We start from the raw sequence: 15,253 nt of genomic DNA on the forward strand, positions 1-15,253 counted from the left end.
CATGTCTTGCAGCAACCGCACCTTTCCCGCATGCGCCAAGCACAGGCAGCATGCATGTAACGAAACCACGACACAATGTGATTTGGTGTGACTACGTCGGACGCAAAGTGTCCTCTAACATGCCACTCTAGTCGCCTTTTTCGCCAGAAATAAACGAAAACTGATAAATATCATTTGTTCCGCGTGGTGTGGCAGATGTTTCCTTTACCAGTCTAGGCGTGGAAGGTCTCACACTCAGGGATCGCATCTCTCATTGTTGAGGACATCGACGAGAAATCCCTGTTGTTGTTGTTTTCCTCGATCCTGTAAACGCCTGCTTTTCCTTAATTTTTCTGAACTACGACAGCTTTTTTACCGGCTGAACTGCCTGTAAACTGCAGGTCCTTCCGTGTGGAAGCCGTCCGGAAACCAGAGGTACTCCGAAACGTGGTGTCACGCTCTTTAAGCGCGAAAGCGTTGTCGTGTCGGCCGCCAGTGAAAACGACAACTTCCGTGGGGTTTTTTCTTCACAAAATGCGTGCACGCTGTTGACAAGTCCGCGACAAGTGAGCCACGCAGGAGTGCTTTGAAAAACAACAAAGGAAACGTTGGCGAGGGCCTCGTGCAGTCGGACGTCTGCGGAGTCTGTGCGGACTGACTAAGGAGGGGAAGAAAGAATTTTCCCCCCCCAACGCAGGCAAATAGAAGGATTTCGTCGTCGGTTTGCTGCTGAACAAAGAAGAGGAAAGAGGTTATGGCGGTCAATCCGGTTCTGGCGCAAGATGCGTCGACAAGTGCGTTTCCCACTTCCGCGTGCCCTGTCCTTCCGCCAGTGACTTTTGCTGTTCTCCGAGTCGTCGATTCGTGTTCCGCGATAAGATTTCTTCCGATGTGCTCGTCGGCTTCTCTTGTCGAGAACGACGCCCGCCAAAAGCCGTGATCCACCCGTCGGTCCGCTGCCGCTTACGTGTCAACACTCCGTGTGGCTCCGTCGCGTTTCCGACCTTACAATCGTTGTTCTCGGCTATACCTGCGCACTTCTCGTCAGGCGGTTCTCCTTGGGCTTCCCACCCCTCCACGCAAATGCTTCAGTATGCCCTGAGCCGTACTCTTGCGCTGTTTCTGGTGTCTCTCTCTTGTGTGGCGCCGACTCCGTCCCGCAGTGCGTCGCCTCCAGTGGACAGACAGCTTTCCTCCAAATTGGCTCCTTTTTCCTGCGTCGCTGGCGTCTCTGAATCTGTGCCTAGGCGGCTCTCAATTCGACCTAGGGGCTCCGATGCTTGTATTTTGCTTTTTTCGCAGAGGAGACCTTCCCGCTGCCCGTACCAGGCGAAGTGTTCTTCCTCAAGAGGGCACACATCGACTTCAAGCTCACAGGACCGACCACTCTGAAGGCTAACGGCGGGGAGTTCTTTCTCAGTAGTCGCCGGATTGTTTTCGTCAAGAAAGGCGACGTCAACAAACACAAAGACTTCTCTTCCTTCGAGATCCCCTTGGTGCGCACAACCATTTTTCTGGCGGGCCCTCTCGATTTCGTCTCTCCCAGTGCGCCCACTTGTCTCACTTGTTGTTTCCGTTCACGCATTTGATCAAAGGAATTCCATGTTGTTCAGTTCATGGAGTCGACTCACGCGTCCATTTCTCGAATTCCGTACCGTCTTTGACTCTTATTATTATGAGCACCTCTTCCCGGATGATTTTTTTTTGTCGCGTCCCCTCCACTTTTTTTTCGCGTTAGCTCGCTTGGATCCACGAAGGACGCGATCCGAGGCTGTCTTGCCTCTTCTGCCAGGCGTTAAACGAGGCAAACACAGGCGCCTTGCTCGTCTGAACAGTGATGTTCACACAGCACTTACCCAGTTCATCCCTGCAGTGTTCAGCTCAGCTTTTGTGAAAGAGTGTGACGTTGGTGTTTTCTCGGATGGGACGACGTGCGCCATCTCGTTAACTGCGCTGTGTTCACTTGTCTTTCTCTCTGCTGACTGTCCGTTCAAAAAAGTTCTGTCTTGCACCTGCTGCACCTCCACTGTGTACGTTCGCGTCTGTCGCCTCTCTGCCACAATCTGACCACGGCGCCTCCACGATGCCTGCTGGCCTCTCCGGCGGGACAAAGAGCAGATAAGAGAAAAACGCGTCTGTGGGAGGCAATATGCATCTGAAGAACTCACAACTCACAAGCCTGAGCTTTCGCTTTCTCCCGCAGTGTCCCAACAAGCTGAGGCGCTGTTAAACAGACGACAAGGCCGCTGCGAAATGCGTTTTTATTTTCGCACTACACATAGGTGTGTCCGCGTGTCTCTAGTGGAAACACATTCAATCCTCAGAGTTAAATGCTCACCTTGTCTCTTTTTTCTGCAGCACTTGATTTCAGAGCCCAAATTCGAGCAACCAATTTTTGGCGCGAACTACATGCGCGGCAAAGTCGAGCCTCTAGAGTCCTCTGAGAATCCGATCAGCGGCACATCGAAGTGGTTCCTGACCTTCAATGCAGGTAAACTGACTTTTCTTTCCCTCTTTTCCACCTTGTGTCCTCTGCTCGTCCGTTTCGGCAAAGACATTTCTGCGAGGCCTCGTTTTCGGTATCGGTTCCTTGGTGCTGAACGACTCTTGGTCAGGGCCTCTTCACTGAACTGCTGTCTGCACAGCTAAGTCTGTGGAACGAGGGGTAGCTGCCAGTGCACGCGCTTGCAAAGTTCGGAAACTGTTTGCGCATGCGTTCGCGGGTTTCGCGTTCTCTTCTCATTCGTGCGTTCTGGCGTTTGCCTCTGTTTTGATCTGTGTCTGTTTCTCTGTTTTCATCTCTGTTGGCGTCTCCGTCTCTCTCAGGAGGTTGCGGGACCTTTCTAAATGTCTTTTTCAAGCTTTGGCAGTACGCCGTCAAACATCAGCCTCCAAGTGAGAGCTCAGGCCGTCTGGGCCCCGTTCACTGAGTCCTACGTGGTCTAGCTATGACCACTGTAGCTGTAGAATGCCAGTTCTGGAGTTCACTAGTTGTGGAGCAACGCGAAAGACCCCCGAATCATAGCGGTGTCGTCTCAGGGGGGGTTGGCGATAGAACCAGGACAAAGTGATTTTTACACAGTTCGGCTGTAAAGTTTTAAAAGTTCGGATTTCAGTATTCGCTGCCACTGCCTATACATCCGGAGAGTTTCTGCAAATGCGTGTGTGTGGGGAGGGGGAGACGATCAATTAACGAGAGGACAATGTCGTGGCATTTCAGAGTGAATGCATGCAAGGGCGTGTATAGCCGCGCTCTTGTTTATGGCGTTGACGGCAATGCCGTAACACACTTCTCAAGCTTCCACTTCCAGTCTGGACAGAAGTGAAAATCTGCCTGCACCTCGTGTTGAGCACTTCTAAAATGGACCGCTTTCCATCAAAGTTCACGTTTTCGCGTCCTCAGAGAAAGGTCCCGACGAGGAAAGTGGGGCCATCTGAGGCCGTTCTTTGAGTTAGAATTAGACTGTGACGTGGATCACTATTCACATTGCGTCGACAAATTGTACGTACAACATTGTAAAGAGTTTCGAGCCGACAACCTTGAATTTCCGGAACTACCAAGATTTGCGGGTTTCTTTCCGGTGATGCTGTTTCTGGCGGGGCACAACGGGGTAGAGTCGCCTTCGACTTCCCTCTCTGGGGCTTGCCGTCGTGGAGTCACTTTTCCTTTTTCTCAATGTTGTGTGTTCAGAAAAGGGAGAGACAGCCCACATGCATGCGCGTCCAACTCGCCTTGTGCTTTCCTCGTGGGATTTTGCCTGTCGACGTCTCGTGCTTCTTCCCTAAAAGAGGCCCTCTTGTGAAGAAGCGGCTGGCGTAAAGTCTGAAGAACCTGGAGTGTCGTCGAAATTTTCACTTGTTTTCTCCTGCTCTTTCGCCTCTTTCCTGTTCAGGTCAAGAGCTCGTTCAACAGCTGCAACTCGGAAACGGCGTAGGTTTTTTTCTTCTAGAACTGTGTCGCAGATCCACAGTTAGACGATGTTCCAGTAACGCGCTGTCCTGGATGGACTGGCTGTCCGCTTCTGGACATTGAGGGCGCTTCTTTTGAACACATTCCAGGAGACTGGAAATTTTGTTGATACCCTAAAGATACGTACATTGCGCCTACGCATTTTACGGGTGTTGAAAATTCCCACCAGTTGTTAGACGCACACAGAACGGCCCTCTCGGAGATCAAAAAGATTTTCCGTCTTTACGATCACCACTGTTATTCGCTGAACGCATCCAATTACGAAACACATTTGAAAAATCCCAGATGCCTAGTGAGTCGACAGGCACCCGAGAGGCCGCACCTAGACGCAGGAGCCGGTGTCTCCCCACGCAGCTGAGGTCTGAACAAGATCCAGAAACTAGGACACACCCATCGCTTTCTTCGCCTAAGTAGAACTTTAACATTAACCGAGAGCTCTTACGCAAGTGCAAGTCTACATCTCTATATATCTCAATCTGTCTATCGATCTGTAGTTGAAACGGCGGCATTGCTGTCAAATCGAGGAGCCCATTCTCTGTTTCTCAAGAAGACATTTTCAGGCGAGATGAAAACTCGGGTGCTTTGTTTACGCTAGGAAGGTATGTGTCTGTTCGTAAAAAAGTGGTGCATTTCAAAAAAGGCATGTGGGCACGAAGCTCCCCATTTGTGTTGATATCGTGTTTCACACTTAGTGTGGTATGGCGACAGATTTCCAATTGTTCTTGCCTTGTCCCGTTCTCTCCGCATGTGTAATACCAGGCGGCCTTCGTCGACCCCAATGACCCCTCAACGATTTATGTAACGCAGCCCGTGCCGACAACTCCGCCTGCGGCAGCTGCTGGTGAGCCTTTGTTCGAACAACGGAAACACTGTTTCAAGATAGAAAACACGGTTTTTAAGTGGAAACCATCTCTTTCAAACCAAAGGCGGCCTCTTTGTTCAGGACGTAGAGGGCCGTTCCAAAAAAGCATATCTTCCTACCTGAAATACAACGTCTCTTTTCTTGCCTCGACACTAAACCCTACGCGCGACCAAACTGAGAGGCCCCAAAACAAAAACAAGGAGCCAGAGCTGAGGATGATAAAAAAGTTGCACTCGAGGCAAGAAAGGTGTGAGCCTAGAGTCCGAGCACGCAGGACAGAAGTGAGTACGCTGAAAAAGCAAGTTTGAGATAGGTACCGAAATGTCAAAAAGAGGTTTTGGGTTTCAAATATCTGAACTGATGGAAAAATTGCCGACCACAATGTTCGAGTTCCTATTCACTACACCAGTGCTTTTTCCATATTAGCCGTCAAGAATGCTGTTTCGTCTTCCTTGTTGCCTTCGCTTCATCGAACGCTCCACCTTTTTTCTGTGCTTCGCGTCGTTCCTCCATTCTTCTCATTTCAGAATCCCTTTTCTTCTCTTGGCTTTTCCTTCACTGTTGTCTCTGCCTTTCGCCGCACGATTTCTCTCATTTCCTTCCGACCCTCTCGTTGTGTCTCTCTTTTTCACAGTGCCCACTGGCATTCCGCCAGCCTATCAGACCCCACCTCCTGGCCCCTACTACCCTTCTCCGGGCCAATCACCCCAGTACTACCCGCCCCCAGGGGGGCCTTACCCACCCCCAGGGGCGCCTTATCCTCCGGCCTATGGGGGCCCGCTTCCACAGTCTCCGCCAGGTCAAGCTCCCCCAAATCCTCATGCCCCGGGCTACATACCCCCAGGGCCCTACCCTTTCCCGCCTCCAAGGGCGTACCCGCCTGGCGGGCCTCCCTCCGGGGTACCTGACGCCCAAGTGTCTCCTCCGGGTCAGCCGACTAGCCAGCCGCCGGGGCAGTAGAGGGTCGCAAAGCCAGGACGGAAAACGATTGGAACACGAGGGTAGGGGGATTCGTGAAAACGTAGGGAGCGGCGGGTGAGAGCGAGAAGAGCAGAAGCCAGAGGGAAGCAGAAAAGACATGAACCATCTGATGACTCAACGGAAGCAAAAAAACGAGCAGCACACGAGAGCATGCAAGGAATAGGGAGAGATGCAGCCTGGCATTTACTGCCGAGGGAACCTGAAAATGACTTCGTATGACGAAACACGGTTTTCAGCACCGGAGAGAACACCCGACGGTTATGCTTTAAGTGGTGCTTGAGAATCAATGAGCAACCTGGTAGATTCATATGAATTTGCAGACCGGCACTTACTCATGCGTGGGCGTAACTCCACCGAACAGACGTGCATAAATTATGTATATATTTATATATATGAACTGTCGTGTTCGTGTGCAGTCATTTCTGCAAGCGCCAGCGTGCACATATATATATATATATATATATATATATGTACAAATATAAATGTATGTGTGTTTATATATATACGAATATCTATAATCCAAGTAGTATGCTGATATGAGTCGGCATTTCCGCAAATGTAAGTGCGTACGGAAAGTTCCGAGACGCCACATGGCAGGAAGGACCACAAAGAGTGAAAAGCTCAGTGTTTTTCTTTTTGGAAAAGTGGAAGACGTGCACTTTTATCGACAGAGCACCACGTTGCCGTTTCTGAGTTCGGTTTTGAATCTGGATTGGAGGCACAACTGAACGCAAGCGAGTGTCAGGTCACAGTTTCTGGCGGGTTTCATGTGACTCCTCGCCTCCCCACACTTCCGCATTCTCTCGACCCAGTTTTTTCACTTGCGAGGAAGAGGGTGAAGTCTCCCACAGAAACACGACTCGCTGGAGACTTTTTCTCAGAGGTTATGGTGGTTGGTCCTCGATGAAAAAATGTATAAATTGCTTATCTCGAATTGGTGTGTAACGGGACCAGCCAAATATGAGACAACGAAGTCGGACATTATTGACTTCACTTGTGCCTTTGCGTTTACCTTACACAAAGAGATTTTCCCGGGGAGTATATAACGTGAGTTCCACCACTTACTTTGCTCTTCACTGTCTTTGCGTATCGGATTCAACTTCCCTCCTATCCACGTGATCCGGGGAAGCACGCTGTAAATATGCACTCAGAAACCTTACGAATGCACGCGACGACAGCTACGCTTGTGATTCTGGTCCTATCCCAAGCTGTGCAGCCTCCCTGTAACCCCTAAGCAAACATTCCTTGTACGAGGTTTTTGTAATCCAGCTTGCACATATATATATATATATATATATATATATATATATATATATATATATATAATTTGTACGTGTGCAAGTATGTAAGTGTTCGTGGCGACATGACATGCATGATCACTGAGGATTCAAATTCCCTAAGGAAACAAATTGCCTGTACGCTACGGACATCTTCATTCTTGGGTACCCTCAGGGAGAATAGGACTATTTGGTGCTTAAATTTTGACCGCAAGAGAAGGGAAGCAGTGAAGTTGTGGCACGCAAAAATCCGATTTTTTTGACTCAGAAGCGCCGCCCAGTTAGGTTGTGGTTCATACCCCATGAGTCGCAAGAAGACACATGCAAGAAGCAAAAGCAGTGTCTGGGCAAGTGATCTTTGTGATGCAAAAAGTGCTCCGGAAGAAAAGACCCACGGTTGGGATCCCATCGCACTTCCGAGTTCGTGTGCTCGATTGGTTTCGGGGCAAAAAAAAAATTCAAAACAATTGGACCCTAACAGAACTCCCAGACCAGGCCATGGCGGCGCCGTGTTACTGAAAAACGTTGCGGAAAACCAACAGGATGAAGCAGCTTCCGCGCTCAAGTGCACTGCCAGCGTTTCTCGAGGCACCCACATTTAGACAGGCGCCACGAACGGTCAACGAACGTGCATGCATCATTCACGTGATCGGCATAAAATCTGTGTCACATCTTCTTGCATATACAGACATGTAAAAACGTGTATCCATTCGACAAAAGCAACCGCGTATCTAATCGTACAGGCAGCCGAATCGTTCTTCCACCCACGAAAGGGTAACCTCTGCATCCGCCGCTCACGCGCTCGTCGCACTCGACCCGTCGCTTCTTCATCGACTAAAATTCCACGGGGGTGTACATACACCTAAGAGCACCTCACTCAGAACCTTTCACTGGACTTGCAAATGCCAGTACCGGTTTACATACATCTGCGAAACCACACTCATAGCTTATCGATAAACTCTCAAATGCCAGTCCCGGTGTCCATACACCTGGCACACTGCAAGCACAGCCTATCACTGGACTCGTAAATCCCAGCTTGTGTGTACCTACACGTGGGAGCGTCTCGCTCAGATCCTATCCCTAGACGGTCAAATGCCAGCGCCGATGCACATACACCTGGAACACCGTGCGCATAGCTTATCGAAAGACTCCACAATGCGAGCTCCGTTGAATCTACATCTGGATCACCTCACTCAGAGCCTATCACTGGACTCGCAAATGTCCACGCCAGCGTGGATGCGCCAGACTCATAGCTCATCCTTGGCCTCCCCAATGCCAATTCCGGTGTAAATACACCCCAGGTGTCTTGTGTATTCAAGTGAAAAACGCAAATGTCGCTTTGTTCCACGGCAGCGATTTCTCGTTTTATTCCCCGGTCCGGCTGTCGGCTTCTTGTGTGAAGGGCGGCTCTGTCCTTCCCGCGAGTTTGAACTTTGCGTGTTTCGCGAGACAGAAACTTTTCAAGGCTTCGTGCCCGTTCATGAAGGTGAAGACGATGTGTTGTCTGTGCGCAACTTCTTCGTCAACGGCGTACCCGAGTAAGTCCCGGAATTCGCCGCTTTTCCTCCCTTTTATGACCTTGAGTTCAGAGCTGCTCACGTTGGAGATACACCGGGCGATTTCCAGGCACTCAATCGGACACGGGGACGCCGCGAACACAGTCGACTCCGACAGACCCCCCATGGCCCTGAACGGTGTCTGACCCCCTGGCGGCCCTTCGCTCCCAGCCGCCGACTTGCACCAATTCGAGAAAGAGAACCCGAAGGCAGCTTCCTCGTCACTGCTTCTGCTAAGACACTCTCGCTGCTGGTTCCCATAACTCTGGCTAGCACAGGCGTTTCGACGCTCCAACGGGAGCTGGCCTCGCCTCGACGGACCGCTCGTCAGGCTTCCCTGCTCACCCGGAGGCCCGCTGCCCTTCGTGCCTGCAGGCCTCTCTGAGGGTCGCCTGGACCCTCGCGGAAAATTCGTGATGTAAATCGCCACGCAGTCGTTCGCTGCGAACTCCCCGCTGACGTGGTGTACACCTGGAGAGAGAAGAACAGGGAAACGAGGATGTGCTTGCCACCTCCCAACAGTGGACTGCTTAAGCAAGCTGACGTGGCTGGCGTTCAATGTTTTGCGACAGTTGCATGTTTGCCACATCGCCCAATCTTAGGTCAAAAAAAGTCAGTCGAATCTCGGGAAAGCATTATTTTCGATGTATCTAGGTATACTGACATCTGCATTTCCAGGCAGAACCTCAAGTTCCTGCTCCAAGACGCGCGACAAAATCGACGTGCTCAGAGAAAAGAGCGTCTCCGCTTTGGTCTGTTACCGTTGCCCCGAAAACGCTCAGATGCGACAGGACTCTCCTTCAAGCAAGGGAAGTGTGTCTCAAGGAAAAGGGAAGCTTAGCCTGATAAATATCGCTAACTCCAAATACACATTCGCCGACGTCTGTAATTCAAAGACACATAAACTCCCAGAACCACTCCGCGAGACATAATGAAGTCGCCGGACGCACATCCGGCAACTTGCCGACACGTGTCCCTGCTTTTACACACGTCCAGAGCCATCTGTGCATATATATTTACATCAATTTATCTATATTTATTTATGTTTGTGTTTAATGCATATGCACTTTTGTATATATATATATATATATATATATGCATGCCCACGATATTAGCCTTCACACGTTCTTGGCTTCCTTTACGACGTGCAGGTGGATGAACGGGTTCTTTGGCATTGTCCAGCATGCAGCGAAGTCGAATCGATCGTTCTGCCCAGCCACATGCGGACACAGAATGCATGCAAATGTGGCCAGTTAGAAGAACGTATGGATTCGATCACAAAAAGAGGTTTGGGAGAACGTGAACCGCTTTGGCGGGCTCCCTCGAGTCTCACCTGCTGCAAACAGCGACTTCTTCTGCTGCACGAGAGCAGCAACTGCGCCTGGATCGATGAAGATTTTTCCACGAACCGGCAACGACAGAATCCATCCACGCGTGTCGCCTTTTCTATGCAGGCGCCGGTCATTCGCGATGAAAACTGTCCCTGAAAAACACTTGGGGAAAGTCTAACACATGTCTCTCATTCGAGTCGAAACGCAAATACACCTCTTACCCCACCACAATGAAAACATATGCACATATAGAAATGTATAATATATATATATATATATATATATATATATATATGCGTAGGTGTTTGCACGGGGTGCATGAAGGTGGAAGTTGAATTCGACTGGAAGCAGAACGGAGCTTTGTGCCTTTTCTGATTTTGAACTAACTCGCTTCTGGGTCTGAAACGATGCAAATGTTGGCACTCCAAAACCCTTCTGCGCTTTTTACCGACCCGACGCTCTACTGGAGAGGCGCTTCCAACACGAAGACAGGAAATGATAAAAAATGGCGAAACAGACGGAGAAAAACGAGAAAAGAGGAAGAACGAGAAACCTCCGGATCATCCGCCTGCTACGAAACGAGCTCCATCGAAGAGGATCACTGCTTTTGTGTACTTTGGAACTTATGAGTCGCATAATTGGAGATAAATCAATGAATATATATACATGTATTGAGTTGTATTTTTGGATGTGCTTTCTGCGAAGGACGTCGTGACTGTAGTTGTCTTCGGTGGTCAATCTATGACTTTAGCTATGGGACATATTCCTATTCTAGGTATAGCTTGAAAAAATGACGGTGTACAGTGAAATCTCAGCTGTACCTAGAAACGGCATCTGCTGAAGATTGTCGCATATCATGAGAGAGGAGAAAGGCTGTCCTCGTCCGTCGCGGGGGCCTGCAAACGCCCCCTGGGCCCTGTTTTCCCCTGGACTCTCTTCATCTTGTTCCTGTCCTTTCTGGCCGGCTTCGATGCTTTCTTCTTCCTTCAAGACAGGGTTTCGGTCTTCTTCTCCCCAAACCTCTCCTGCAAACAACCAAGGCGTCCGAGTAGGTGGATACATGCGATGAGCTTCTTGGTTCTGAGAGACAGTGCTATTCGACAAGCAACACACACTTCTTCTACAGTTCCTCTCTTGCTCCCGGGTCGATTCGAGGACTAAAAAGCATCCAGTGTGAGGAAACGCACCGCGTTCAGTCGTCTATTGCTGTCAAACGAAGAAACGTGGATGTGGCTTCGCCCCCGCCGATTGCTGTCTCCCCAGACTGTCGCGTCATCGTTTTTCACAAGTCGGATCTCACCAGGTTCAGCAGATGCATGCGCACCGTGCACCCATTCGTTCGCTCGGTCCGTGTTGCCCCTTTTTTCTCGTTCCTCTCCTTCTTGAAGGTTTTTTCCCGAGATTTCCTCGCCTTCTTCTTGACCGCCCCCCGACTTTGCCCGTTCGTCTCGCGCGCGCTCGCCAGCTTCCGGGGCACCTGTTGCCGCTCGGCCGTCGCCTCTTCCTCCCGCCCTCCTCTGCCGCTGCGCGCCTTTCTCCGCTTCTCTGCAGCTTCTTGCGAGCTTCTTCTCCTTCTTCTTCTTCGCCTCCTCGACTTCCCGCGTCGCCTCTCCCCGCGTCGCCTCTCCGCCCGTCGCCTCTCCCTGCGTCGCCTCTCCCTGTATCGCCTCTCCCTGTATCGCCTCTCCCTGCGTCGCCTCTCCCTGCGTCGCCTCTCCCTGTATCGCCTCTCCCTGTATCGCCTCTCCCTGCGTCGCCTCTCCCTGCGTCGCCTCTCCCTGCGTCGCCTCTCTGCGACAGCAGCCGCGACGGTGGTCGTGTTTCTCTCGGACGGGCGACCGCAGAGGGAAGAGCGAGAGGAGGCTGCCAGTGTCCGGGCAGGTTGGAGTCGTCTCACTTCTTCGCGCGTACTCGAGCATGTCCAGAATTCGCTCCGGGTACTTGCCGTTCGAGATCGCCACATGCACCCCGACGTTCGTCGCAATTTTGCTGGCAATCACTTTGGTGTACATCCCCCCGGTGCCCCAAGCTCCACAGGCGCCGTCAGAGAGAAAGGCGTACACGTCGGTCAGGCGATTCACAAATGCCACGGGGCGAGCGTCTGAAGAGAAAAGACAGAGAAACACACAACGGAGCGAAGGGGAAGAGAGCCCGGTGCAGTCACGGAGCGAGGAGGTGTTGAGCCAAGGCGGGTCCCTCGAAAAGCGATGTTCCCAGGAAGGGAGTGCTGGAGGGAAGGCGAGATGTGACAGCGAAGCGACGAGATAAATACAGCAGAGCAGACTCAGGAGGAAGGCAAGGGAACACAGGACGAAGAGGAAAACGCCTAAAAAATGAAGCACAAAAAGGCACCCCGACCTCGAGCGTTATTCACGACCTATCCAAAGCGAAGGTTTTTTAAGCGGACAAGATGCTTCTGAAGTATCACTAGCCTCCAGAGGGGCAGCGAGCACTTGATATACACAGAGGAGGAGGTCGGCATCAACGGTCGTCGAGAGTCCGAGGAGGCAAGTGATGCAAACGAACAGACGAGAAAGTTAATCGAGAAACAGGCGAAGCTTTGACAAGAAAAAGACGACTTCTTTTCTCGAAGAGGAAAGTCTGAAAATGGTGGCACCCAATTGATTTCACCTGGGTATTTGTGAGGATTTCGATCGAAGAGGCAGTCGACGTCGGTGAGAATGAAAAGCCAGTGAGCATCCACAGCCACTGCAATGTGAGCAGCGAGAGTGTCGTTGTCTCCGAATCTCAGCTGCTCTGTCGCCAGACTGTCGTTCTCATTGATGATGGGAATCACCTGAGAAATCCAGAAAAGGAGCGAACCAAAATATCCACCTGAAGCTGTTCTAGGTCCTTCACCACCTCTCACGTGCACTCAGTAAAGCTAAACGCTTTCTATAGGCATGAGCGAGAGACGTGACCGAAAAGCAGAAGGCGCACAGACGTGATAGCGGATAGAGGGGCGCGGCAACGCGTATCAAGAAAAACAGGAGGGACAGAGACAATGGAGCAAGGCGGGACTGACCCCCCAGGAACAGTCGCTAGACGTGGACCCCAACCCGAGAGCTCGTGGTCATGCTGAAGTTCCACGCAAAAACACATAATCCGACATACCTGGGAGTATATATATATATATATATATATATATGTTTTTACAGACACACATGCATACATAGGAATAAGTATACATACAGCAATATATATATATATATATATATATGTAAACTCATACAAGAATAAAGTAAGCATACATGCTTGTATGGATATACACGTATATGCATGTGTACAGATGCACGCATGCATGCATATTTGTATATTTATACACATATATACATGTATATATGTATGTATATGTATATATGAATATATTCATGTGGAAATGGACTTTTAGAGTGCGAAACCTGTGTGTAGAGCTAAGCGTGCACAGTCCTTTAGCTTTCATAAAAGTGGATCTGTCTGGTTCGCTGCCGCTGTGTTTGTTTTGTCGTTTGACACTGACATCGAGAGCAAGAAGAGCCTTTAGAGCAGCCTGGAAATTTTGGTACGATTTTTGGTGAAGAAGGTCGTGTCGAGAAAGGAGTACTTGAGCGACTTTCTCTTCTCGAACGCTGCAGAGAAAACTCCCAAGACACTCGAATGGTCCGTTAGCCTTCTTTGTCTCGCTGACCTCTCTCCTCTTCTCTCCCGTCGCTTTGGATTGAAGACACTTCTTTGCTCACTCAAGATGTAGGATCAGCGGTGTGCAGTTTGTTTTTCACGCGCAAATGTCTTCTTCGCCTCACCGTCCGTCTCTCTCTGCTGGGGCGGGTGTCGCGCCCTGTCTGTCAATCGTGGACCCTTCAGCGTTTTGTTGGCCTTGAAACAGGCGCTCCACTATTCCTATCTTTTCAATTTTCATTCTACGCCCTTGGCATCTCGTTCGATCTTTTCTGGGTTCGAATGGGCCTCCAGTTCCCCTCGTCTCTCTTCCCGTACTTATCGCCTTCGTCTCTTCCGTCTCTCTTTCGATTCGTCTCTTTCATCTCCCTTTCCCCTGCGGTTGGCCTCCTCGTGTTTCCTGCCCATGTTTTCTCCCAAATGCCGTCGGATTCCGTCGCCCTCCCCTCTTGCTTGTCACCCTCTCTTTTCCCCAAGCGCACCTGAACAAATCTTCGTAGAGACGCATCAGTCGGCACTGCCCGACGGCCGCGAGCGCCTGTTTAGTGTTCAGATTTTCTGGTCGCTGTTTCAAACGCAGAGTCACGCAGCCTGCGCCTACAGCCCCGCTCGACACCACCACCACGGTATGGCCTCGCATTCGCAACTCGCAGATCTGCAATCCACTCACATCGCGAAGAAGAGAACCACATTCCCTCAAGAAGAGAAACGAACCATTCCCTGGAAAGAAGAAGTCGACCCGTCTCCAGAAACACAACACCCGATTGCTTCCCTCACACCCGGAGTCCACACCGGGCCTTGACCCCACGTAAACCTGAACAGTCACTCGAACAAACGTACGGAATGGCGGAGGAAGACACCGAGAGACAGACAGCAGGTAGAGAGATAGACGCAGATTGACAGAGACAGGCGCATGGACGCATTCACGTTTGCATCGATACATATACACAAAGATGCACTTCGATTCATGTATGTGTGAATATGTGGGTGCACAGATGCGTCGACACACGGTGCGCGCTTCTCGTCTTATCTGTCGTGTCTCTCGTGTTTGAACTTTCCCCAGAGTACACTCACTGTATCGACAAATTTTCCCAGGTTGGAGAGGTTCATGTTCATCCGGTCTTGTGTAGCTGTCAACAGGGTGCTTGTACCGATTTTAACGACGACTAGACAGCCAGGCTTCACTTCTTTTCCTGCCGGAAGCAAGAGAGGACTCGCGTCGCCTTTCTCGCTTGGTTCCGCCTTCCCTTCTTCTCTGTTGTCGCCTTGCATCGCGGATTTGTCAGCTGTCCGCTCCTCTCTCTCTGCCTCAGGTCTGTTCTTCTCAGACCTTTCTGCTGCCCTCTCTGCAGGAAGTTCGTGGCTCTCTCCGTGTGTCGCTCGCGCACTGTGCGCGTCTGCCTCGCGTTTCATTTCGTCTGTTATTTCGAGTTCTGCACGCGTTTTAACGTTGAAAATGGACTGGGACGCAGAGAGAAACAGCCAAGGTCCGAGCAAGTGTCTTCCTTTCGCTGTGATACAATCGCATTCGAGTGTCTCTTCGCCGTCCTCCTTCGTTTTTCTCCGCCCTCTGTCCTCTCGCTTTCTTTCTCCCTCGAGCATGTCTTTTCCGCGTCTCCTGCGCCCTTCGCTTCTCTTCT

At 50.7% G+C, this 15,253-nt stretch overlaps 2 protein-coding genes across 2 annotated transcripts; one reads left to right on the forward strand and one right to left on the reverse strand.

The window, feature by feature from the left end:
• Positions 1-180: 180 nt before the first annotated feature.
• TGME49_265020 (arabinogalactan protein, putative) lies at positions 181-7,062 on the forward strand. The gene is made up of 7 exons (XM_002368590.2): positions 181-773; positions 1,282-1,475; positions 2,338-2,470; positions 2,806-2,874; positions 3,873-3,910; positions 4,709-4,790; positions 5,446-7,062. Exons 1-7 carry the CDS (start codon positions 734-736, stop codon positions 5,769-5,771), a joined length of 882 nt encoding a protein of 293 aa, XP_002368631.1. The 5' UTR covers positions 181-733; the 3' UTR covers positions 5,772-7,062.
• Positions 7,063-8,434: 1,372 nt separating this feature from the next.
• TGME49_265010 (glutamate 5-kinase domain-containing protein) lies at positions 8,435-15,215 on the reverse strand (the record flags this gene model as incomplete). Its single annotated transcript, XM_002368589.2, has 8 exons — positions 8,435-9,096; positions 9,959-10,108; positions 10,778-10,981; positions 11,257-12,057; positions 12,588-12,753; positions 13,456-13,564; positions 14,096-14,268; positions 14,688-15,215. The coding sequence occupies 8 exons, from the start codon at positions 15,213-15,215 to the stop codon at positions 8,435-8,437; spliced, it is 2,793 nt and encodes a 930-aa protein (XP_002368630.2).
• Between the last annotated feature and the right edge of the window lie 38 nt (positions 15,216-15,253).

This window comes from Toxoplasma gondii, chromosome IX, assembly GCF_000006565.2.
Source record: "Toxoplasma gondii ME49 chromosome IX, whole genome shotgun sequence".
Lineage (NCBI taxonomy): Eukaryota > Apicomplexa > Conoidasida > Eucoccidiorida > Sarcocystidae > Toxoplasma > Toxoplasma gondii.

What these genes read in the sequence shown, in the direction of transcription:
- TGME49_265020 (XM_002368590.2), top strand. Translation starts at nt 734, where the DNA reads ATGGCGGTCAATCCGGTTCTGGCGCAAGATGCGTCGACAA. An exon ending in CGTCAAACATCAGCCTCCAA is followed by an intron (nt 2,875 to 3,872) that starts GTGAGAGCTCAG and finishes TTTCCTGTTCAG; the next exon opens with GTCAAGAGCTCGTTCAACAG. An exon ending in AGCTGCAACTCGGAAACGGC is followed by an intron (nt 3,911 to 4,708) that starts GTAGGTTTTTTT and finishes GTGTAATACCAG; the next exon opens with GCGGCCTTCGTCGACCCCAA.